Source organism: Anopheles funestus, chromosome 2RL (assembly GCF_943734845.2).
Source record: "Anopheles funestus chromosome 2RL, idAnoFuneDA-416_04, whole genome shotgun sequence".
NCBI classification, from domain to species: domain Eukaryota; kingdom Metazoa; phylum Arthropoda; class Insecta; order Diptera; family Culicidae; genus Anopheles; species Anopheles funestus.
The window spans coordinates 89,956,227-89,983,519 of NC_064598.1; the positions used below are offsets into that span (position 1 = coordinate 89,956,227).

A 27,293-nucleotide genomic window follows, 5' to 3' on the forward strand; every position below is an offset into this window, starting at 1 on the left:
TTTGCTTTCGTGAGGGATACGTTCCCTCTAACAAGTGTAACGGTGTTGGGACGCTGCTTCAAATCGACATGAAACCAGTAGCCAATCAAGGTTGTAGTTCCTACAAGATCCAGTTTTATGCCACTCGATCAAACGTGTAGGTAGCGCCTAAGGATTTATTTTCAAATAAAAATTGTAATTAAATTGTAGCGCTGAAAGGAAATTGGCAATGCGCTCTGGGTTGGGTGTTTTGTAACGGAATATTTCTGGATAATTTTATCTTTTAGCTATCATCTTGTATTTCGGGCAATAAGGAACAACAATTGCCAATGTGGTTTTCCTTGCATTCGTCAAATATGTGGTTCATAAATTAGCCACGTTTTTAGTTGAAAACTGCAACAATGTCACTGTTGCAGTCTATAAATTATTTTCGAATATATTACTGTCAACTAAATACTTCCTAGACATGATACTGTATCCTCTCGATGATTACTTCAGTTCTAAACTGTAATCGTTTGTACATTGAGTCATGTTTTATTGAATTTTGCCACATACGATTACTTGTTGCAACACTAAAATTGAACCATTTGTCATAGAAAAACTACCTCCATTACCGGTGTGGGAGCTGAAAAATTTCTGTGTGTGTGTATATCATAAATCAACAACATGTAAAACACTTTACACACGACTGCCAGTGACGGAAGCATGCTCGCCGCTGGTCACAAGCGACAGACAACGAGAAAATTGCTTCGAGTGTGCTGTCAATAAAACTAAAACCGAAATAATTCGTCATGGTTGAGATGGTACGCAAGCTGCCGTTTTTTGTGTTTGCGCGCGAGGTTTTAACGGGTTGATTGTAAAAATTTTGTTTCTTTTTTTTGCATAAACGTGTAAATTTAACAATGAAAAAATTAAACCACCAATGAATGCAGTGTGTTTAGTATTAAAAAAATGCGATATGACTGTGTTTACTTTGAATTGCCCTTTTTTTTGCACATACAAAATTGTGTGCACATTTTTGGAGAGTTGCATTGTTTTATTATGTTCTATGTATATGTTTTTTTTTCATCCGGCTTTACAGGGGTTTCAAATTGAAAGGGTAACGTTGCAACAATTTCCAGATTATTTTAAGTACAAGTGGAATATGTAGAAGTAGATGAGGAATCTTCCTACCTTTCGCTAGCCTTTGCAATTTGAAATCGTTTCTGCACAAAATTTTCTTAATTTGCATAACATGACAGATATGCCAGCCGAGAAAGTTTTATACAGAATAACATTTTTATCTCGGAAATGTTCCAGAAAGCGAGAAGAATTCCACACTTAACTCAACAAATTTTAGTTCTATTTGCGAAGAATCTAGAAATAACTCTAACTTTATGGAATTGAACAATTATACTCGAAAACCCTGTAAGGCTTGAATGGCGCATTAATATATAGAGTATTTGGTTAGCACCGACCAGAAACTCTGTAACAAAAAGTGCAACGATGCGCAAAATTTATACGCCTTTGACACACTACCAATGGGTCGGGACATAAACATGATGGCTTTTGGTGGTTATATTTGTGCGTATGGTTTATTTTCTCATTTAATTTAGTTTCCATTTTTTTTTTCGGTCACTTCTATCGTGACCGGAAAAAGCGGACGCCGGCTGGATGCAATTGTTTTCGATTGCGTTCGCCAGCGGGGTGAAGCATCAAGATGCAACGCGCGGATCCGTCTGTTGATTGCGTACGTGCGCACACGCGTCCACAAACAAAGCTTGTGCGCAAGTGCACTTGAGCTCACTTCGTAGCGTGGTCGACGACGGGATGAAAGTGGAACCGTGATTCTTAAGTGGCCACTTAGCGGGTGACTCGTGACTTTGGGGCAGCCAGCTGTAGACCGTATTGCTGTGCCCCTTACCGTTGTTTGATTTCGTCTCCTGCCTGCCTGCAAGATCATTATCCAGCCTGATATCGATACGTGAGCGGTGTCACGATTCACGAACGCGAAGAGCCCTCGAATTTCCGACATAAAATCAAAACAGAAATAAGATGTACCATTCCTGCCTGATTTGGTTGGGTTTTTACGCTTTAGGATGCGGTAGGATATGCTTACGGTCACCGACCGCATTATGTTTAAACTTCAAACTTTACTTAGGTTTGAAGAGTGAGGCTAGAATAAACAATAAACAGAAATCAATGCACGTGATAGATGGAACGCGAGGCACCGGGTCATGATCAGGGCAAGAGCAGTATGATTGATGAGGTGCTTTCACTGAACTTGAATGAAAAAAAAAAAAAAATTATATACACCCCTTAACGCACAACAATGGGGGGAGAAAGTCACGCCCGGTAAGAAGTATAGTATCTCCGAATGTGCGGGTGATGTGACACGATGTCCAGAGGTAATAGAATCTTGTTGAATAGGTAGAACAAAATGGAGAAGTATTTCCGATTGATTCAAAAAATATTCTTTACATTAACAGGTGGGTTGTGATGAGTGTTTGATAGTTTGATTATTGTATATGGTACAGTGTTTTATGTCTTAATTAACTGTTCCCGCTGGAAGTCTTTATGAGCTCCCAATAACTTCCCCTCCATTCGGGCTCTTTTTCAAGGTCAATCGAGAAGGAAATGGGTGCTGTTTTTCCGCATTCGGCTACCGTATTGCGCAAGTGCGACAATCGTGGAAAACCATGTCTATGTGTGCGAATTTCCCCTCATTCGTTTGCCGGTTTACGACCAAAAAGCATGACGTTGCGGTATTTTCCCGACCTGTGGCCAGGTAGCATATGGTGCAGAGAAATGACGTCACGATATCGTGTCCGTATCGGGGGCAGACAGAGTAACGAACGGGGAGGAAAGGCTGACGAAACGGAAGTAATGAAACTGTGGCTCGTTAAGCAAACAAAACTAACCTAGCACCAGTGCATAATGAAAATATCGATTTCTCCAAACGGTTAGAACAGCACGTGCTTTAAATTCTAGCCAGCACAGGCACAGGGACACAGGGTGGTAATTTTCTAGCTCAGAAGGAAAATGATTGCTTTTGCGTTTAGTGGTAGTGTAGCTTAATGACTCGCGAGGCCATAACTGTAGCATAACATCGAGGTTAACGTACGACAATGGAAAGGGTGGAAACTATCGCAACGGCTCCAAACAGCCTTCCAAGTTCCTTCGCCGTCGAACGCGAATCGACTTTTTTTTTGGGTGGGTGTTAGAAGCAGTGGAAAAATGGTGCAAAATTCGCGTGTCGCGGTATGTCGTCAGCGATTTAATATGGTCACGGTTTGCTGGGTGCCGGTTGCTTTATTGGATTAGATACGGTCGCATTTGTGAATCGTTAGTATGATGAAGATTTTTGTTTTCCTATTAAGACCGGCTATTGGATGTACTTTGTCAAAGCTTCTTGGGACGGTATTACGAGAAGTCTAATAGGCGCATCCATTAGATGTCATTTAGTTCTATCAATTAGAGCTTGTTGATACACTGGTAATTGATTTTGTGGTGAAGCTTTTAATTTTGTTTACTTTAGAATGGTGTGTAGAATTTATTTCATGCGAACATGCACACAGCCTTGAATGTGTATACTTTGTGTATTATTTACAAATAATGTTGCATGTTTGTCTGGATGTACTGCTTCGTGCCAGGAAGTCGATCAATTCGCATTGTAGTTTTCGTTTCGACGGTATACACATAAGAAACATGTGGGTTAGAATGTATTAACAGGTTCTCGGTACTAGGAAATGTAAACCAATCCCAAAACGAGCTAAAATATTCTCCTTCTTCCATTCCTCCAAGGAAGTACCCTTATTGTGCCAAACGTACTTACGCAAGTGTACGCAGCATGTTTTACACTAACTAGCGCTCCGTTTTCCTTCGGCTTAGGGGTCGGGCATAACTATTCCCGCTCGAAAGAAAAGCGATACACACACCGTGTGTGTGAGTGGATTTTTCTCGCGCTGAACAGCACGCACTTAACTGCAGCATTGCATCGTTCGCTTTCAAACGACTCGACATCATAATTATGGTTAGGCAGCTGCATAACGAGTGTCGGATGATGGATCTTCCCGGTTTAGCATTTTCTCCACCAACGCTGTCGTAGCTTGGTTGCCTGCGAGTTCCAACAGTTGCTCCAGATTAGCATACGATGGTCTTCCTTCATATGGGAGGAAGGTTTTCCGCGTCGTTATGGAACTTGATGATATTCTTTCTTTCGTTCGTAAAGCTAACAGGCACTGCGTTGCTGCTTTCTTCGACGATGCGTTGGGAAAGTAAAAAGACCACGAACGCGGCTGAACAAGTGCTAGATGCACATTTGTTTTGCACGTTCGCTGATGATAGGTAACTGAGGAGAAGAGATGTTAATCAATCATGTTTACCTTTCTATTAACCTACTGCAGAGCATGTTATGGTTTACTTTAGTGCGCCACAATTATGTCATGGGATTCGCCCTTTGCACTTGTTTCATTGTTGTGAGAGATGATCAGTTTTCCTTTCAGTATGTTGACTGCTTTGTTGACCTGTTCTCATTACGTGTCCGGGTTATCAAATATAGATGCAATTGAGTTCGCATCTAGGGAAAGAGAACGAGAGTAATGAATAGTATTATTTGTTTTATTCCTAGGTATAGAATGATCCTGCATAATCCTGTTGTAGATTTGAAAATAATTTACAGTAATTTAAATATCTGCCGAAAGATCAGATTGATGTCTAGAATGTAATCTTCAAAATTTACTGTTAAATTAAATTGGACAATAATTAATTGGGGATTATTGCAGATATCTCAACCTCACAGCGAAATTTTGTGAATTATTTAAAAATAAGTCTTGAACCAACAATTAGTCGGAAGGTTCACAGATTCCCTTTAATATCCCACTCAATACCAAAAAATGCCCAATTTATGGGCAACGTACAGGGAAAGAGAAATTCTTTTACCGAATATCTCATAGGGAATTGCATTTTTTTCGGGAACTCCGAAACTGATGCAGCTACGTGATAAGAATTCTCTTTATTTATTTGCTGCCTACCCTGTAGTTATTTTCCTGTAGTTGTGTGCCTTGCGCTCCAAATTCACAAAACTTGACTACGTTCTCGCAATAAGACGGTAACTTATACACTGCTGCACTTGTGCAATTTTTTGGCGAAAGCCAAATTTTGGGTGAAAGTAGTATGAGAGGTAGCGATTGCACGCTGCAATACCGAGATTAATTACATAAATCATTTCGAAGGAAATAAATCGTTCATATCAGGGTGAGAGGGAAGGAGCGAAATGTTGGTTAATTCAAGTTATTTTAGTTTTGCTTGAAGAATGTACGAGAAGTAAAGTATCGTAAATTTAATCCTCAGTTTATCGCTTAGTATTGTAGTTAAGTATATCTGTTTAACGTACTTCGAGACGTTCTTGCTATTTAATTGCATCGTGCCAGTTCCGTACCGTGGAGATCAGCTGACACTGGAAGGTGTGCTAGGATTACTTTCCTACAACGGGGTACGGCTTGACTATGCGAAGAATTCGCTCAATGAGTGACGCGCCTTCTCATGGATGGAAGTCAGTGAAACCTCGTCCAAAGACTAGACCAGACCCACGATTTTCAGCTGGTTCAATCCGTTGGGTGCATTGAAGTGAGTGGTTCTGTTAGTTTCGCGCCGGTTTCTAGAACAATGCAATTGTTGTGCTTGCTTGGTAGGTAATTAATTACTGATATCGTAGCCGGGCAAGTGGAACAACAGCTTGGCTTTCTCGGCTTAAGTTGGGCTCCAGTATACATAAGGGCGAAAGGACGGATGATGTCACTTGGATTGCGAATGATCGTAGCCTAGTTTTGTATTACGTGTCTTGTGCTGATTATATTTTAAGACTTCCCTGTTGAGAACGTGTCGCTGTGCGAATAAAACCAATCGATTAGTTGGTTGAAGGGGTTTTTTATAGCTCTCACCCGATTGCCTCATGTCATGCACACACTAAATGCCGACTAAATGGTGGTTGTCGATGGTCAATAAAAGTGAACACGGTAACTTCGCGAGGTTGTTTTTGTAGGTTGAGGTTAGAATCTAGGTTAGAGTAGAGATGGGTTTAGCCTGTTGCAGACGAATTTCCTGCAACGCCCTTCCCCTAACAGTTGATTGGATCCCAACAGACGGAAAAGAACAGAGACAGAGAGAGAGAGAGAGACGATCCAAGAGGCCCATTCCAATGTGAGGCTCATCAGTGGAAATAGCAGTGATTAGCAGCGATACGGTAATCGATGTACGGCCACGCCAACTTCGTCGATTGTCTAGGCGAGGCCAAGGTTTTTAAAATCGCTCAGGCGCGCGAATGACTCCTGCGCGGAGTTTGGGGCCAGAGCTGCGTGAGGTTAGGAAAAGTAGCATTATGTTTCGATTGTGCAGTTTCCGGCCGAGCGTAGGTCGGCTGGCGCGTCTTTACCGTCCGAGAAGATGATGTTTACGTTTTACGAAATTGGTCTTACACTACACCGTAAACTGGAGCAATGGCCTCCTCCCCCGTCTGCTGGAGTCGGCTTGACCTGAGGTGTTAAGATTTTTGGAGCTTACGTTGGTGGTGTTATTTATGATGCTATTTCCATACACTATGCGATGGTAAACCAAAATCAGTAGAAAGTAGGTAAGGGCTATCGGAAACATATTTCAACTCTCATCTCGCGATTGATTGTACTTACACGCGTTGAAAATATTAATTAGATGAGGTAATTTTCATAAAATGGTCTTTTTGAAACGAATAAATTAGTAGAATATTATAATGTACGAATTTTTCTCTTAAATCACAAGATTGTCTAATCCAAAATAAGATTTTAGATTTAGAGTTTGCAATTTAATTAAGCTATGCGCAAGAGTTACAAATGAGTGTAAGATATTTTTGTCACGACATGTTTCAAATGATCGTTACTTGGTACCTTTTTTGTAAAGGATGAACAACCTAAGAACCTCGCTGCCAATGAACTTTGGCAATATAATGCCCACGTTGAAGAGGAAAGCAAAACTTCCATCCCGTACATTTCCAAGTAGTGGTAAAAAACAGAAAAAATTAAATGCAAAAATGAGAGATTGCTGCACTATGCGCACCACTGATGGCAACATTGTAGTCCCACCGGGTAAAGTAAATAATCGTGAATAATTAAGTAAACAAACAAACAAACAAGTCAAGCAGCCGTGTCCATAACAACACCTTTCATTTTTACCTCAGCACTAGTTGTCGGTCGGTTTGTGCGGTTCAGAGATATCATGTCGCCGTGCTGTCGGTAGCTGTCAGAGATCCAGAGGACTCCCGGTTGTTTGGAGTGACTGAGAAAAAAAGAAGGAAATAAGCTCGAAGGAAAGCTGGAAAAAGACTTCTCCAGAACTGCTTATGAGAGTGATTAAAGTGCTCGTGAGGCACGGGGAGGTGCCGGTGATGTGGGAATTGAATAAATTGTAATCCACGTCCAATGAGTGTTGCTGCCAAACTATCTTACCCGGTCTGGGTGTGGGTCGACTCTTTTGTGTGTCCCGACTGTGGAATGGCCATAAATCAGCCCTGGGATATTGCTGCACGGTAGGATTGTATCACTGTAGCGTGAAGGTTGGATAGGATGGCTCAATATAGCGCATTCAGAACTACCGATCACTGGTCCTCCTCAAACACGGGATACTGCATGGCGGTGGTCTACAGTGTCCGGTTCGGTGTCTCTCTGCATGTCCGGTGATATCGAACGACGACCGGTTTTCCGATTTTAAACACTCTCCGTTGCATACATTTTTCCCCGCTTTATTTTTGAGTGCTTTCGACACCCCGCTGGAGCCTAGTTGTCGGCGTAAGCTCACAGACTCATTCCAACGACTCGATTGTTGCGGACAAGAATTCTTCCCCAAACTTCTTTCGGGCACGATTGGGAAGGGAAATGTTTTCAGTCCTGCTCTGTATTCTTCTACTGTGCACCTGTTTACGTTTTACGAGACGGCTGGCATGGATTTGATACTAAACCGCATAAAAGCCCTAATAGAAATCGATCGATTCACTGTGGTCTTAGGAAAATACAGCTGTCATCGTATCGCATCGCAAGAACCACCGGGGCGATGCATCATTACGATCCGTTTTATTTTAATGAGTCTCGCTCCTTGCATGATAAAATTCTTGATTGAGTGGAATAGAGTAGGTAAAAATTTATAGCCAAGTGTTAGGTTATCGTACTCGGTGGGGATTTGAGATTTGAAGAAACGCCGTTGCAATCGGTCGGAAGCATGGGACGGGACTGTTGTTGAGTTTTGATTGCCTTAATCCATTCTATTCACGCCTCATTAAGTCCGTAGAGTTGATTAATTAAATATTGAATATATCTTCCGGTTGCTTTTGGTCTGCAGGTTCTCGATACGTTGTAGCTTTTCCACGTGTGTGTGTGTGTGTATTTCCAAACATGAAACGTCTCCATGCGAACGTTCAAAGCGAGACCAATCTTTTATCATTTTTTTTGTTTGATTTTATCACATCCAAAACAGCCTTGTGCAAGAGTGTCATATGTACTAAAGATTGTTTGTTTTCTTCTCTGTCTTCTCACCCGCAGATAAGGAGCTGTGCATTCCATCGACCCAGAAAAAGGTGAGTATTCGTCGCGTTTTTGCTATTTGCTTGGAGATGCTTTGAAGATAGATCCATGCGCAACACCGTCCGAAGAGAGTGGGCTACATTACGCATTACCAGATGTGATATGTCCGTGTCTCGTTTAAGCGTCGTACCTCTGCTATCATCTCGGTGTTGTTATCGCTGACGAACGATTTCACCACCGCGAGACAAACATCGTCGCGTACGGCCATCCTTTCTCAACGGCTGTGCCTGCATATGCGTACACGCTTGGTTGCGACCAAAATCCTCCTCGTCAGTGTGCCTGCGTTTCAATGTGTAATTAAATCACATCTGATTAAAAGTGGCAGAAAAGTCGCGCTATCGCGATCTTGTAATTATAGCGCTGACCCCGGTCGTGGATGCGGACATTAGGTGCCGTTCCGTTTGCATTTCCCGTTAGATGCCGGAACGGATGTCTAAACATCGAATGAACAGTTCGGTATTTTCGGGACCGGGACTCGTGCGTCGTTACCGGAGCAGCCAGGGTATTAACGTGTTTCACATCTCCTCTTTGCTGTTTCTGCAAAATACGTTTCTCGAATGTTTGGAACTTTTTTGTGTGTTCGATTATTTCGCGAGGGAATGGGGTAGATGGGCCATACCTCCCATGCACGGGTCGATGATACCTCCAAGAGTACGGGAAGGCGTGTTGAGTAAGCCGTCACGGTCAAGTTCGTCGTCTGATGGCGTCGAAGTTTCCACTCAGCCGAACCGTTTCGACCTGGCGAACGTTAGCTAACGATTGTTGGACCCAAGACATGGCCCGGTTTTTTTTGGGTGTAGAGTGCAATAAAGCTCGCAACCAAGCGAAGAATGGCTCGGGAGGATGGTTTCACTTTCGTGGCGTGAATTTGCCCAGCAGGAAGGTTGATGCACCGTTTGGGTAGGCAGTTGGAGAAGGCAGTCGAGTCCTGAGTATTCCGGAGGTAAAGGTAAAGATTGCCAATCTAAATTTCTTTGTAGTAGTTTTGTTGAATGAAGTTTTGCTCAATGGCTGATGGTTGGTTTTGTCTACGAGCCTTAAATCGGCGTACGATCGGTTTAACCGGTGTCGCTGGAATGATAATTGAAACAGCTCGAAGCATGCTCGATGGAATTCATTGCATGATGCTTATCGCTGATAGGATGGGCCTTTCGCTTATGCACGAAACTAAGGATCATTCAACCGTCAATGTTAGAATGTCGTGAATGTTAATTGTAAACTCAAATCCGTGCTAGCTATTTGGTATTTTTATTTATTAAATTGAAGGAATTGATTTCTATTATCTTGTTTTTTAATTGTATGTTTGAGATGTTTGATATTTGGTTCTGAGGCTATCTGAGATATAACTAAAGTTTATTATAGCTTTATACATATAAAAATAAAAAGTAGTTAAAAGTTTTGAAACCAATATTTTTCATTCTTTTTCACACAAAACACCCTCATGGAAAATTCTTTACATACGCCCTGAAAGTTACGCCTAAAAGATTCAAATTGAGTCATTCGTGATGAATATGGGATCAAAGACCAAGAACCTACAGGGTTGGGTTTTACGAGAGTGATAATTCCAATAACTTATTGATTCTTTGTTCCTTTTAGACTCACGGATATGGGGACACACATAAGATTTAGCTGTGAAAAGGTCAAGTTCAACAAAAAAAAGGGTTGGGTTCTTGTGAATGCACCGCACGATTGGTGATGCCATGCGATGATAAAAAAGACTGAAACGTAGACCTCTATAGTATGCACCTGTGTATAACCCTAGTCTGAGGAACAACTGACACTTGTGATGGGCGAGGTAGTCGTACTTCGTTGAGTATAGCGCGACAGGTCGAAAGGAGAAAGGTCTTAAAATGGATGAAATATGACTAGATTTTTTATGCGTCTAATTGGATGACTATATCCCGAAGGATCGTCCCGCGAGATGTTGGTGGTCGCATCTCAGTGGCGTGACTGTTCGTAGGTTTGTTTCACTCTTTCTCTTCATCATTTTCTTGTTCACAGTGGTTCAACGCGTGGCATCGCCGTTGCCATTTTGTTCTTGTATGTAATTTCCGGTCACATGTAAGGAACGTATTGATCGTAAAAAACCCACAACATCTTCAGACTCGTTACCCATTCGTTAGGTCTGTTTTGAGGCAGTAAAATTTGAAATCTGTAAGGTTATCACTTTATGGCTTTAAATAATCCATTACCGTATGGATTGATTTATTGAACGTCTGTATGGAACCGTGCCGTTCGTGGAGATAGGTGGTCTGCACTTGTGCGGGGTCAAGTAAAATAAATTTCTTAATGATCTCCAATAATGATAAAAAATAGAATGCAACGAGCTTCCAAGCCGTACATCCTTTCACTTTTGGTAGCTTCCAGGCTTGCCTAACTTCGCCGCAGTTTTACATATGGGCTGGTGGCAAGGTACGGTTTGAATGATGAGCACAGTTAGTGTCTATATTTAGGTAAATTTGTTCGTAACGTTTTGCGGTTTTGACTCCTTTCCACCCGACGGGTGAAGGTTACATTCCTTTCCCAACTGGGTCAACCGATAGGGAATTGTTTCCTCAATCCTGAAGTTATAATAAAGTTAACCAACTCAAATCATTTCGACCCATTCGCGATCTGCCGTGCAAAACCATCTTCTGGCTGTTTCGTTTTACAACTCCTCGGTGGTTTGGGGCTCTCCTTAACGCAACATACCAGTACCCTGGTGACCTATTTATGATTATTGCTACAGTTTTCCCATCGTCCCTGTGTGTCCCAAAGAGAACGGTCCAGGCGTCGGTAGAAAAAACAGGTTGTTTCCGTTCATGGGCAGGTCCTTTTGTTCGGTAGAAATGTTACTTTGTTTCTGTGTTCGGATGCCCCACGGCAGCTAAAGCTGTAGCATGCTCAGTAATTGAGATGAAAAGCAAGATGCTTATTCCAGTGCTGGCTGACTTGTCTAGAAAGCCGATTTGCATAGACCACTTGGTTGCGTTAAACCGTGCTCACTATATCCGCTATGCCTCCAACGTTCAACAGTTTTTGATAGCTGTGAAATGTAATGGTAAGCCTTCTGGTCATATTCAGGTTAAACAATCTAAGCTGTGGAGGCGTTTGGTGCCTAATCATTATGATTACGATGGCGTTTACGGTTGTGCGAGACCGAGACAGCGTCCATATGGCGTGATATTTGGGATTTCGATGCTGTGTGAGTTCCAACGGGAAAAGAGTATCAGATCTTTAAGAGAAACTGGCCGATGACGCGTGTATCACTGCATGTAATCTTGTGTATGGTAGTGGAGAAAACTCGCACGAAAAGCAGAGACGAGGTAAGACTTTGTGCTAATGTGTTTGAATGTGGGCTTCAGAGGTTTCTCAGCTTGTCGAAGGTTTCTGCCTTGGAGCGAATGGACGGATCATGCAGACACCATTAAGGAGGGAGGGTCATTTATTTAGATGTAGTATCGTTTGGTCAGTGATACAAGCCGGACATGGTTCGAAATAGGGTTGTCCAATACGCCTAAAGTCGCGAGATGAAACGTTAGTTCATGATGTTCGCTCTCTGATATAGAAGAAATTGGGGGTCGCGATGTCTTTAGCACTTGTCTAGAGTATGATCAAAATGTATTATTTTTTGTTTCTAACCAGAAGGAAAAGAAAGCTGTCGTAGAGGGCCAACATGAAGCATAGTTGCATTGCTGAGCACGGTACGCTTTTACTGATCTGGAAGTTATTGTGTTGCTTCTGGCTATCGGCTTAGTCAGGTACATGATGCCTGAACCGCTACGGTAGAGAGGAAGGATAGTGTGTTGATCGGTGAAGATTCGCTCGCTGTGTCGATCGTTGATGAAGCAGGGTTAAGCTTGGTTAGCATAGTTCCAGTACTGCAGCTTATGGGAATTAGCAACTTTCTGCCCCCGGGAGCTGTATGCCTGCACCCTCTATGTACGTTAAATTATTTCCATATTTTTCCTCAATAAAACTTCACTCGTTCAGCTGGCAAAAACAAAACAAAAAAAAATAGCACTCCAGCATCAGGGACAGCATCAGTTGCAATGGCGTGTGGCTTCAAATTAGCCAGCCATACACAGAGCTCCTACGGGTGTTAGTCGTACGGCATTGGGAGGCTTTCCTTCTATGCCCTAAGGCGCTCAGAAGGGGACGTGAAATACGGTCCCAAGCCAGGTCGGAGTGAAATTCATGATACTGTGCATTCATGCCATCGGTTTCTAAAGCGTGTGTGCGGCTTGGGCCTTGTGTCGTATCACAAACTTCACCAGCGAACCGGTGAAAGATAATTTCTCTGTCCATGTCCCCAAGGCGTACCGATCGTTTGGGGGCGTGAGAATAAAGATTCTTTTGACCCATATTTGGGATCTGGCGACTCACGATTAACCATCTTGCACAGGACGCCATCGATTGCGGGAGTGAAGAAGTGGACTTTTGCATAGTCTTCTGTTCCTGCTGGTCTATTCGTATCGGAATGTCTCATGCCTATGGAGCACAATGGTTGATTAGATGAAAGGCATCGCCTTCGTTGCTGATGGTGTTTGGGCTTTCGATTCCGTTTGCTCTCCCACGTCATCGATGCACTCGAACACACGACCTCGCCGTTCCCAGCCTTTTTCGAAGAGATGTTTTGCTTTATTTTTATCGTTTTCGATGGCCGTGTTTATGGCCTATTTTGGTTGTTGGAATATGACGCCGTGGTTCCAGAATGGTCATCATAAAAGATAGCGTAATCGTGCGGATAGGTCTGAGGATTTGCTTATTTGTGAGATGGAGCGTATTGATTTTCCGTGTGTTCGTCACGGTGATAGGCGAGTAAGTGCAATGCTTGGGGTCATGAGAATTATTAGATTAAATCATGCATTAATCATCCTTATTTTTAACAACTCGTGTTATTTCACATACTTTGTTTTTATTTTCAAGCTCATGCTACCGATACGCTATTGGCAAGTCACTGTCGAATTCACTTATTTTCCAATGATGCATGATGGTCAGCAAAGCGGTAAATCTACTTTTTCCCTTCCGAAAGCGAAAGTTTCCGCCGGGACGTTACCGGGTGTGTGGTTTCGAATTTCTTAGATCCACGTTCACTGATGGCACAGTTTTTCCCGATCGTTGTCATCCTGCCAGCTGGTTAGCTTTCGTGCGGAGCTCCTTTTCGGAATGTGCTGCAACGCTGACTGGATCTACCGCCGTGGTATGATGGAATAGGTCGCGATGCATTTTTTTTCGCATCGAGCAAAACGCAAAACGAGCATGATCACGAGATCACGGACAGGGTGAAATTGGAATTAAATTCAATCCTGCCAGCGTATGGCCCTTCCCGATTGGATGGTCTGCAATGATCGTCGTTCCGATGCCGGGGGATGCTGATCCGGTGCGCAAGCATGAACGCTGGATGCGCGTGAGTTGACACGTACAAAGCTCCCACCTGGTGTGCGATTGTTTTGCTTTTTCGCATGTAAGCACGAGTAGGCGAAAGTTCACGGTCATCGTGTTGCTGCTGCATTGTGAGTAGGAAGCATAGACGCACAAGGAGTGCCCCAGTGCATGTTATGCTGACGACGTCGCTTAGCTACACTAACATGCTGTCCGTCGCACAACAATTAGTGTGGAATTCCAGTGTGTAGCTGCTTTTACTAGCGCACCTAGTGTCGGGTAGGTTCGGAAGGTACTACCGATCAAACTGTCCAACCACACTCGAACACGACGGGAGCACAAAGAGGCAAGTCATTACGGTTTGTCAGAATAAAAGTGTACGGGAGTTGCGTTAGACCTGAGTACACAGTAGTCAGTTCCAATGAGAGAAAAAAAGATCATTCAATTGCTTAGGATATTGCGAACTTTGCTGTCCAAATAATAAAGTGTCCTTGCCTTGAGGTAACCACACCATGCGTTACGCTCTTCATTCTATCGAGGAGATCCTAAAATGTTGGAGCAGGAGAGAGTTCCTAAGATCTTTCTTTCAACGTTTCCTTGGAATATGCAACGCAAAGAACGTGAAGTTAGCCTTTAAGGCACCGAATCATGCACCATGAAATGACTATGATTAATGATTATTTATACACACGCCTCAGCACCTTCGAGGAGCACTTGCTATGCAAGCTTCAAGGAGTTTAAGGTGCAGCCTACAGCTTTGCATCGATATGACTTTCCGCATTGTCCAGTAGAGGGCGCCTGCGAAACACTTGCGAACTTAATGGAATAACCACAGCGTACGACTCGTCTTGTTGGTGGCTACTGGATTGCTGGGTGCAATGGTATGATTATCTCATTGCAGTATTACCACACGATAGAGCGCCTGTGCCAACACCGGACCCAGCTATTAAGCAGAATTTGAGCATTTTGCTGTGCGTTAAGTGCGGATTTGTTGGACACACCGCCTTTCGTGCATGGAGAACCCATATCTTGCAACAACAACAATCACCCGGAGAAAGCCAAATTACGCTGCATCAGTAAGCGTTACCAGCGTTACACCGTACGCACGTTCTGCTCACTTGTCTTTTTCGTTTGCAGGGAGTACTTAAACCATCAGCTGCGGTATAATTTGGTAAGGTCTCGATGGGCTCGATCATTGCTCGGTTGCTGTGGTGCGATCATTTACTCGCTTATGGTGTGTGGTGATTTTTCTCCCATTCCATCCCTGATTGGCCGATAGGTTTTTGATTCCCTTCTCTCCCCGGGAAGAGACATTTCAAGGGTGCACATTAGTCTTTTTTCCATGACGGTGGTCCTTTACCTACCGTTGGGAAATGATTTTGGCGGCCAAGGTGTAGGCCGTAGGTGTGTAGATATGTACTCGCCCGATCGGTATGTTATCAGAAACCAAGGCGAAGTTCACTTTCGTTTTCGATTTCAAACCACGGAACCGTTTGGTGAACTTTGCGGTTGTGCATCGGGGCTTGGGTCGCGAAGGTAGACGAGGCGATACGATAAAAGGTACAACCGTCTGTTCGCCGTTGATGATATTTTGCAACATACGAAATTGCTGAACAACTTTCCGTATATGTTACCGAGGATGGTTGGAAAATTGTTTGCACACATGCGAACTACATACATTGCCTGCAACGTCTGGTAGATACAATGAGGCGGATAATTTTCGAGTGGTTCGACATAATAACATCCTTCTGCGTACCCACACTGGATGCTGGATCCTCTCTCAATTTCTGGTCCCAAAATAGAAAGTTAGGTTTGTGTGTGGCACAGAGTCGTCCATTACATAGCCGTTCATCTTTGCGCTAGGGCGGACACATCCACGAGGACCGCTAAACCTTTGTTAGGCCCACTTCCGCCTAACATTTCCGTTTGGTAAAAAAAAACCCCAAATCAGCACCGTGGTACGCAAACCATGGATTACATTACACTACCGCGTGTGGAGTGTTTCGGGCGGGATGGTATCAATTTAGCAAACTCGGCAAAACAGCCAAAATAACCTTTTCCGCAGCTTGTCGGACGGCCCCCTTTTTTTCTGCGAGACGCCTGAAGCAACACAGTAGCATGAAATGCGCAGAAAGTGCGCAATGCGGACGGTAAACTTGGGAGGGAAGTTTGCATTTTAATTGATCACGACAATTAAAATCGTGCACTTTCGATTTCAAGCTGGCGCGGCACTGTGTGGCGTGCGAAGAAAGCTCAGTATTTGGCAAAGTCCGAATGACCACCGTTCGCTATGGAACCGAGTCGCGCGCAGTGTCGCCTAAGGGTCTCTGGCTGGGTTGGGTGAGGGGTTTTTCTTTCCTATTGCCACCGAGTCTGGGCGAGTGAGGTAACTGCTGTTTTTTCGCCAGATAAACACTGCAAAGTATTACCATTTCAAGCTGAGAATTAAAATTTAGCCGCCGATTGATGGCCGATGTTTTAGGGTTGTTGTGTGTGTACATATTGCCTCCTTCGATAGAAGGCGGTGCGGTTCTTCTTTAGGAACTTCCATAAAGGCCTGCCTCCTTCTTTTCGGGTTTCTTCCCCCTTGCTGAGCAGTATATTTGCCAAACTATTTTAGTGGGCTGATTGTGCAGTCGACGCTACCGGATAGGGGTGGTCCTTAGGGGCGATCCAGTGGGAACGTTTTGACCAGACAGGGTCCGGGTGGCATATCGGTAGGAAAATTTCTCACGGCTTCGTTTGCTCTCGTCGCGCGGAGTCAAGAAGCTTGGGGGCAGTCGTTGGATCGAGCCGAACCTGGCCTTAAGTGTCGCTAAACATGCATCGTTCAATAAGCGGCTCCGTTGGCTGAGATGCCTCCCGACGATGGGATCTTCCAGCAAAGAAGCGAAGCTCGCCCAAAACGTTAGGTCATTCGACCGGCGGGGGACGAAAGCGAGCAATTTCTCCATCACGCTAGCGCGAGAGTGCATAGCGGCGCTGCCTGGCGGCAACACGACTTTTCATCCAGTACAGTTTTGCAAAACCGGCAGCAAAGTCTACCGGTATGGACCCGGTTTTTGTAGTTGTTGTTGGTACATGTTCGGCTAGGTAATGAGGCTTAAAGCTGTCAAGCTTTTGACAACGTCAATGACGAAAGATTGCCTTACTTTACATTTTTCGCCAATATTGCAAACAAGTCGAATGCTTGTGCTAGAGGGCAAACTATAGTTTGGCGGAAAAGTTTGATTGAAACCGCTTATTACTTGCCGCATTGCGCGTATTTTTTGTATGTTGTTTGCGGTATTGCGAGTGGATCAATAATGCTGTATACCGGTGTAACATTTATCAACAAAAAAGATGGCAAATTTCACAAATCACGAAGCGCGATTGCAATACATTTTCGTCCAATAAGTTCCTTGCTAGGAAGTTGCTTACTATACGACTGATGTAGCTAAGAGCTCCGAAAAAAGGTTTTCCAATGTAATGTGTATGAAGCCATGCTTTGGAAACCGCGAAGAAACGAACCATGCTTGAGGTCAATCGATGTGAATATTTGTCATGTTCCAGAAATAGTAGTGTGTCGGGATATGGGCTCTTAGTAGGCCATCCGTGTCCCCCAAAAATACATCGATTCTCCAAGATCCAATATCTGATTGTATCGCCGTGTTGCTTTCGTGTTGTGTATGGGAAACACTCGTTTATTTCGGGTGTCCCATGTGTTACATGCCGGGGTGCAGTGGTGTGTTTGCTCCGTTGTTCGATTAGCCGATGGGAACAAATTTATTTTTAATACCAGGCGAACTAATTCCACCAACCAAACCCGACACGGCGAGTCAGCGGTGTCTCCATCCCAAAATAGCATCCGCTAAGAATGCTGCACCAGAGGTGCGTTGGACTTTTTAAAATGTCTTGGTCTTGGCGCATTTTTCTTGTCCGAGAGAACTTGAAGATGATTGGAAAATTGGTTGAGTTGCTTTATTTGTACTGCAGTCTGCATGACACTGTGGCAAATTGATGTCATGTATGGCATTCTGGGAATCACACCCCTTATCTCAAATTGTGTTTTCGGTTAAAGTACCTCCTGATAACGAATTTTGTAGCGATGTTTATGTTGTGTTTGTTCAAATTGCGATGAAGTAGCACAAAATAGCAATGATGGATTGCCTGTTTGGGATATCCGGTTTGAATTGAAAATGTCTCGAATTTCTTGAATATTTCCAAAACCCCACAGTTAACATGCAGTAGATTGACGGTCATACATTCTTGAAGAATTACACTACGGAACGAACCTTCCACACCTAGAAGTGATCGTAATCGGACTGATCCGATTGTGTTGACATTACACCCAATAGAATTCAGTATACGATGATGAATTTATTTCTTGTGGTACAGCTTCATGAATCACGAGCGACTCGTTTTCAGTCGACGAACCTCTAGTTTGGCGCCAACGATCGCCAGTGCCAGACCAGCTTTGTCGGGTCACGCCACTGCTGACCTTTAAGCATTTGCAGTATGTCGTACAGGGTTCCCTTTAGCCAAGTTATGGCCTAAAGTGTTGGCACAAACTAAGGCGCCAAAAATTGTCACCCAACACTGGTGTGGGCACTGTTGGCCTGGGTCTATGGCGGAAACTAAGGTGGACGTTGCAGTAACTTGCAGGATCGGGATGGAGCAGACCCTTCTCAAGCTGCTGGAGAAGTACATCGGATGTAGCTTTTTCCAATGCTCCCAGCAGACACGAAGTACACTACATTAAAACAGCAGCATAAACAATACTTCCCTTCCATTCGTTTCAAGTGTCCGCGACTTCCTCTCAGTCACGTTCCGGCAGGACGTAGTATGGTAGAGAGATTGTTGTGATTTGCAAATTTATGCGTTTTTCTACTAGAGTCTCCTGGCAGTATACATGTGTCCATCATCTCCCGGGAGTATTGGATTAGACCAAGTACCTTACCCATACCATGGCGCTCGCTTTAGGTTCACAAAGATTTCGTGCCATGGCTCTCTAGCTATGGTCTAGTCTTGTATTTTATTCCCAAAAAAGGCGCTTTATCGTTCTTTGTGTTATGCAATTTGTCTCATGTCTTCACCTTTTTTTCCGTCTCCTCCGGAACAGCAGCAATAGAAATTCCCTTGAGGCTGCACGATGGCATAAGCCAGTTGGAGAAATCGATTCATTTCGTGTTTCGTAGCTACCCGTTGCATCATGCAGACAATAGATCTGGACAAAACAAACCCACTACGGCAGTGGAGTGATGCGGTTGATAGCCCGAAGGAAGCGAATGTGATCTTCATTTAATATTCTGTCCTTTAGTGCCGCGTGATGTGCATTTGCAATTAAATAGCGAACTCGTGTAACAAAACCTGTTCATTACCTGCGGGGACCAAAAACAATGTGTCCTGTCCGCCCATGATGAGCTGTGTTTCGGTTTCTCTGCCGCTGTTTGAAACATCTGGGAAAGGGTCATTTAACTTTTAACTAGCTCCCAAGATCAAGTAGCTATACACCTTCCGCGTTGGCGGTGGCAAATCGTGTCTGAAAAGAGTGCAGAATGCGACGAATGAAGGGTGCTTAAAATCTCTTTAAACGAAAGAACAGATTTAACTGCTAAGAGAGCAAAAAAGAAAGCGCGTGGGGAGTTGCATAGCGTTTTGGTTTGAAGCGTGTGTTTTAATTCTTAATGAGTAGCTTCAGGCTTTCGGCGTAATGCTTCATTATTCCATCTTCCAAACGACCAATTTGTGTCTTACACTTTAAAAAGGAGTGCTTTTGCTGAAACGTTACAAAGCAGCAATGTAACGATGTAAAGCCACATGCGCTGATGGCTGATCTGATAGGCGTAAGTGACCATTGTTGATCTTGTCTCGAGTCTCGAGAAAAAAACGAGTGTCTGTTATTTCTGGTGCACAGGAGTGTTTCTGGCGGAAAGAATCCTGCTTGCGCAACCGTACGTAGGTCTAGTAAATTCGCTTACTTTAATATCGCGTTCAACCATTACGTCAAAAAGAACACCGTTTGTCTTGAAAGAGACCGTGTCGCACGTGAATGGTTCGTGGTTTGGAATCATTTTAATAGCTTCGGTATGAATCATTCTCGCCGTATGTGGCACCGCACGGAGAGGTTAGGTTCTTACGGTGAGGTTTGTCCATTCTCCCGGAGGAAAACCCCCCATTGAAAACGCCATGGAAATGGGCAAAGATGAAGATTGGCGCCGCCAGACTATGAGATGGTGGGCATGGTGGGTAGAGTGAAGTTGTCTGTTGCAAAATGGATTCTCGGCATGGTGAAGAAAACAACCGGCAACGTGTACGCCGTTCGGTGGTCATTCAACGGCCCATTCGTATTGTTTCGATCGGAAAGCTCAATGAACCCATTTACATGTTCTTGAGAGGGCCCCTGGTGCGCCGAGAACTGGTGCACATATGGCTGTGGGAGCAATAGAAAAAAAAAACCCTAGCACGGGAGATATTTGGTATAACAATATATGTATATTCTCGTTTTTCTGTTACAGCTTCCCTCGTGGTTTGTAGCGAAGAAGAGAAGGCTTACAAATTTAGTAATTGAACGATTCGTTCATTCCTTTCTTTTGGAAATGGCGCACACGAACTGGAAGTCTGAATGGCTTGACGTAGAGAAAATACAAAATGAAGGCTGTTGAGTGCTTCTCGACTTTCCATCTGTGTTATTACAAATCTTGCTGCTCAGTACCAAATCATCTGTTTGATTTCCGTGTTCTTGGAGAAGGTTTCTTGCTTCCTCATATCATCAATGATGAGTTCCTTTACCTTTTCGATGCTTGGCGAGACGAAAAGTCCCAAATTATCTTTCTTTTCTCGTCAATAATAGACAGGCGCCTTATAATAGTCGCACGCCGTTGGTGTTCTGAAAGGCTTGTATGTGTTTTGGGTAATAATTTCGTAAACACTAATTATAGCGCGAGCGAAGGGTTGTTTACTAAGCCAAGTTCTAGAAAGTTCGTTCTATGTAATTGTCTCGATTATCGTTTGCTGTCGTGGAAGGAAGTTGTGTGTCGTTTGCATTACCACTCATGACTGTGGTGTTTTTGAATGGGAAATGTCTGTATTAGCAAAAGCAAAGGGGGTGCTATTATTGCTGGTTTTTTGAGAAATGATGTCCTATATAATTTGATCCACCTTTACCGAAATCTAGCGATATTGGTGGTCTAATCTTGGAGAGTTCGCTTCACCATGCGGTAACTGGCTGTGCATAAAATCACGCTTGTAAAAAGTTCAGTACAAACGAGCAGCAGAGTGGTAACTCGTCTCGATAACTTGAGCAATAATTATTGACCACAGATCATTGAAATGCAAAGCGAATGAAGATAAGAAATTCCAGGCAAGAGCCATTTCAGCCAGCGAGTGTATAACTAGCTTATGAATAATTAACAATCAGCGATGGTGAAGAAGCATATGGGTAAATCGTCTACATCATCTGCAGCCATTCAATCCATCTTACTGCGGATTGCATCATACGGATTGAGGAAATGATTGTCGACGTTGCATTAGGTGTAAAGGATACTGTGCCAATGGGCTAGATCAGTAATGCAATTTGAAGATTCGATTTTTTAGCTTGTGTTTTATGATGGCCTGCTTTCGCACCAATAATGAAGCATTTATCATTCGTATGCTTGTTTTGATTTTGTATTTGAATAATGAATTTCCTAAACATAAGTACGTTACAGCGCAACTTGATACTGTCACTACATGCAGCAATAGTGATGGAATTGGTTTCATGACACTTGTTTGTCTATTACTACCATATCAACTTACGATAAAAGGCAGCTAATGAGCGAGATAGTGCTGTCTGGTGTTGATGGTAAATCTAAAAAGTGTATCACTTAATGCGTGCATGACAAGCAGCAAAACAGTTCCTGATATAGATATGAGTGTTTGTTGTTTCTAAAGCAATAGCAAATGGATGCGTAGAAGGCAAATATTAATAACACTTTCGAGTTGACTGCGTGGTTCCGAACATGCACATGGAACAATTAGCCACATTCGTAGCAACGAAAAAAAAATCTCGCCAGAAGGTAGACAGGAAGACTACAGAAGTGACTATAAATGTGTCCCTCTCAGGTTCTGCTATCGCTACCTCGCTTCCCATATCATCGATCTTTTTATCGTATCAAAATGGTAACGTACACCATCGATAGATATGGATACGCAATTTGGCGCTCTCAATCGATCAACTGTGCGATGTCCGAAGAAGATCGATTTAGGGCGGTCTCGGGTTGCGCACACTCGAACAGACCTTCAAACTGACAGTCTGTCATTAGGCTGTCATATACTGCAGGGTAGACTGAAGCCTACCCAAAACCTAACCAACGTACACAAACAGCACGCGACGCGTACCGATATCGATTGATTGACAGAACTGGAGCTTTGCTAGTTCGCTGCAACCGAGGAAGGAAGATGACGATTGTTTTGCCCAGTTTAGGTCCATTTATCGATTTTGCTGTCTCGTCGGCGGGTGGGTCTTAGAAATGGTGGTAAATGTCAATGTCACAGCAATGTTCTGCTGTGGTACCGTTTGCTGTGGTCGTGTGCCACACGCACACTAGAGCCTAGAATTGTGTTTGCAACGGAAGAGTGAGTACAATTTTAAGCAATGGCCAGCGAGGCACGCACTGTTTTGCTGTAAGCAATCAACCTTCCCGCCATCGTTAGCAACCATGACGGTGCTTTATGTCGTGCGTCGGTGGTGTTTCGAGTTTCGGGGCCGAGGAAGAGACAGGTCAAATCGATCACGGTACGCAAATTGGAGCTCCGCGTGACATTTGTGAACTCACGATTTCTAGCAAAAGCGCACCGGTTCATTGGGCGAGAAGTTCCGTACTGGAAAGAGGGGGAACCGCGCCAAAGCTCAGCGTCCAACCAAATACGGCACCATCTGTCACCATCTGGGACCTAGAAAATATGTCCCACTGACCCGTAAGAAGAGGTCCTGCTGGAATGAACTACCAGTCGAACCGTCGTACTAGCCAGATAGCTAGTTAACGGTGCAGTTCCCAATAATCATCGCACGATAATTGAGTGCGAGATCAAACCACAGAATTTTTGTGGTCGTTGAGAAGAAAAAAAAAATATATGCTACAGTACATAAAAATTATGGCACCCAAGATGTGAAACACCGAACGCGAAAGGGGTGAATAAGTTACCAGCGATACGATCATAAATTATCACGATTGAGTCGCCGCCGTGAGCTCATTGTTCCTTTAGAGTTTCCATTTCTTCCGCCACATCCTTCTGGACCGCACCGTCGGGCGCACGTGGTTTCGCTGGTTTTTTTTTTGGGGGAGAGATAAATATACACTCACAGGGCGACATGTCTTGAATGAAACCCAAAGAAGGAGCGAAGTGGGTCTTTTTCAGGTGGGGGCAAAAGAAATATTACCAGAACGGTTTCGGAACCGTCGAAATTGAGTCGAAATTTCGTAGCCTTTTCAGTGTTGCAAGGTTTCCGAAGCGTTACAACACCCTACGGCCCAGGGAAGTTGTGGGACACGATTTCCCACATTTCTTGTGCACTGCAGCAGCGAGTTCTAAGTTGAGTTGAGTCATTTTGGCCAAACATTACCATCGGATCCAAAAAAAATATTGATGGCAGATTGTTTTCAACGGGTGTGGGTAGCGATATAACAAAGAGCACAATTTTTGTAGTCGCAGTTAGAAGTCGGGTAACGCTGGATAACTTCATCGATGGAGTACAGTGAGGTAGAGCAACCTTTTAACCTTTACCTTAAAGAGTATAACTATCTACAGGGCAAACCCGTACAGTTCGATTATAGAGCTTAACCCTAATTTTATCGAAGCCGACGTTCAAACGTTCAATATCTTCATCTACATGGGAGTTTCAGGAAAAAAACACTTCTATGGATGATGGATAAGCCATAACAGCAAGTTTTTCTATCGTGAGTTAGGGAGGTATTTTGTATCAATTTCACTTTGTGTAACTTCCGGTTTTACTAGTTTGTATGTGGAGGGGTTAAGTGGGAGTTCGGATATTGTTGATGCAGGATATCCCAACCGATACCTAATCTTATCAAAGTTGTCTCAAGTGCCCTCAGGCTGGTGGAAGGGTCTTTAGGAAGGTTTTCTCCGTCTTTGGAGACATTTTCCGACGTCGTTTGAAACAGTGCGGTGAAATTCGTAATGCAACACGCTGGCTCAAGGTGGTGATGCTGTCGATGGTTTGCTACGGATTCGACACAAGCCTGTTCCTTTATGGCTCCTTGCAGTGGAGGAGGGTGATACGCTTTGCTGGAAGCTGCCGAAGAAAGGTGAATGTAGTGAGTGGTTTGTTGGGCGGCAGGTTAATAGTCGTCGTATGTCACTGGCCTGGTGAAACGCCGTTTGAACCATGCTGACGGCGTGTACGAAGCGCATCCAATTACCATCCTACGGTCTGTTTGCTGACATTGCGTACTTGCTTTTCCATGTGCATGAAGTTGCTACTCGGTGCCATTCACCTTGTAAGTTTTGTTTGGTTCCGGATGGTATGAAGAAGAAAGGTTGTTAGGTATAACTGTTCTCTAGAAATTGACTATGATATTGTCCAATTTTGTTGAAACAATTAGTAACATTCTCCAACGTTTAGTGCAGGACATCTAGGATATAGAATTAGACTGTTATTATGCAAATGCACGTTAACATACGAAACTATTTAGCAACTTTCTAGAGATGGTATCTCAGAATGCTCAAGACTCTTTATCTTCATCTATCCGATGCTGAAAGTTAACGACTATTTCTTGCGCAGGAATCTTCTTACACACTGCAACCAGCAAAAAGTACACAATCATATGTGTACAGCGATAGATCAAAGTAGATAAACCTAAACAGCGGCGAGATATCTTTACTCCGATACTGACAGCATTATTTGTAGAAATTGCTGAACTGTAAAAGACTCATCAACTGGCAATTGTTTTGCTACCTCACTGGCGCAATGGTGCATCCGTTTGTTTTAGCAAAGAAAAAAAGTGGCATCCTCTACGTGCATTACCAACGACTTTTACGATGCAACACTGAGGTTTGTTTGAGGTTTTTTTCCTTTCATACGACTCCTATAACCCTCCAAAGTCCGTTCCGCTTGTCTTGTCGCTTGATGAGCAAAACAATCCTTTAGACCACATGGGTCTGGGTTGGTGTTTAGAAAACACGGGAATTGCCACATTTCCTTTGCGTTTGACAATGCCAAAAGAGATCGGTGGCAAAGTCTAGAGCTCCCTCTAGCGATGCGTAATGGAGTGGGCAGTTGTTTTTTTGCTAGCAAATTTTTGAAGACCCTGGTCCACGATCTGGTGTGATGCACGGTAACCGCAAGTGCCAATCATGGGTGTGCAGAATTATTGGAGCGAATAGGTCAAATTTCCAAAGCTGCTGAACGAAAGTGACCGTACGCTGCTGATGGATTGCAGGTTGAAGGTGTTTGTTTGGCTACTGTTAAACCGTACCAATTGGAGCGTTCAATCGATAAGATGCAAATCTTGTTTGCTATTGTTTTGCCTTTCGCTGTACACTTTTGTTGAAGTTAGTATACATTCTGATCTGGTGGAAAGTTGTATTGTTTTTTCGTGTAGAAAAAGATAAAAACAATGGAGCTCTTGGAATATTGATGCAGGTCTATGCGTTGTCAGTAACTTCTCATTCAATCGAGTTTTGATCATTAATTCTTCAGGTTCTTCAGGAGTACTATCTAGGGTGCTAATTGAGTCACAAAGATATAAACCGTTAATTGGTTATCGCATTATTATCTAACCGGATTGTAGCAAGCCTCATCCGGCAAAGCGGGAACCGTTCATTAACGCTTAAATGTTCTGATCGTAAATCAATAAATCCTTCACATGCAGTGACGGTCAGATCACCGTTAAACGAAAGAAATTAACTAGGCTACGGTAAATGCGCAAGATAAGTTATTCGTGTCTAGTGTTACTGTGAAATAAAAATATACCAACGCTACTCTAAAAATGCTCTCTTTGAAGGTTAATGGAATGTCGTGTACACGTAAGTGTTTCAGTTAAAGGACAAATGACATATGTTATTAATTTTTTCTTTCTGCACACCTTGCAACAATGTACAAGGCTTCCTAGACCATCTCAAGAACATCAAATCAAATGCTGTTGCAAATTGCTTGCTCGCTTCTATGTTCCGTTGTGATGTTTGAGACGCTCCGTGACTCATTAACAAGTCCCAAAATGGAGCCTATAATTTTCAAACACCGTAGAAATGATCCTTCAATTTTAGCTTGGTGTTGTTGTTGTTATTGTTTTATTCTGATGACTGAGCACCGAATATGCTCGGCATTCTTGATTGCATAATAATAGACATCATACGACGTTGTACCTTGCGCTCCGGTTAATTTAACGCCACATTACGCGTTTGTTTCTGCGCCGCCCAATTATGCCCGTTGAAGTTGACGAGCTTTCAGATGTTCTGTTCGGTAGGGGTTTAGATAATGGTTTAGCCATTTTCGGGAAGTTTTATGAATGAACAAAAGCCACCCGTCATGCTGGTTGTCGGAGGAAGAACGTTAAGCTAGTACGGTACAAGAATAGGATCACGCACATATCTTCTCGATGCTTTAAAACTGTGTCAGTTGTAGCGTTCAGTATGAGGTTGCGATTTTTTCCCTGTACAGATTATTCCCGCCTTCATTTTATCGTGCACGATGACTCTATATGCCGTTACGGTAGGAGGTTTTTCCCCCAAAAAATTGCGCGCACACTGCCTTGCTTGGTCTGCCTCACCAATGGCCTGAGCATGACCTACAGTTGGAAAATGGTCGAGTAGCGTGTGTGATTTTATTAACCGGTGAGATGAATAGGAATATGACGATGATGAAATCGAACCTGGGATAGCTAACGGGAAAATGGCCAGGAACAGCTATACCGTGGCCGCGGTCAGCAAGCTTTGGCGTGAAAATATTTTAAAAAGGTCATATAGCGATCGGGTAAACGGTTTACGTGATTAATCTTTACGGATAGAAACGTTAGAACAGTAAATGCATGATTTCGAATTGGAGATGATGTGGGAAGAGGATGTGAGTTGATGTTACGTGTAAGACGATCAGTAATTCAAGAAATAAAACACTTTACAGAAAAGTGTTTAAAGAACGCCAACCAACTGCACCCAAAAAAATTTCAATCGATTTCGATGTATTTTAATACCCCTCTACTCTCGAAAAGATTTAATGCTTAAGGCACTTCTTAAGCGGCAATGGAATGTTTCAATGAATGTTCAATATCAGTTCAATAGCCAAAACGCCACTCCCCGTTCTATGGGAATATTCTCTTCGGATTCTTGACAAACACTCCAGCCAATCTACGGAACCGTTTATCTTACCCTTTGATCGTGCCCATCCAT

The 27,293-nt window shown here is 43.4% G+C and overlaps 1 protein-coding gene across 6 annotated transcripts in view; it reads left to right on the plus strand.

Moving 5' to 3' along the window:
- LOC125765663 (protein spire-like) overlaps window positions 1-27,293 on the plus strand; it is a 90,842-nt gene that overhangs the window by 24,510 nt on the left and 39,039 nt on the right. For all 6 annotated transcript variants that reach the window (XM_049431030.1, XM_049431031.1, XM_049431032.1 and 3 more), the window contains one exon: window positions 8,523-8,557. In XM_049431030.1, the coding sequence (XP_049286987.1) occupies window positions 8,523-8,557 (35 nt within the window). The remainder of the gene's footprint in view (window positions 1-8,522; window positions 8,558-27,293) is intronic.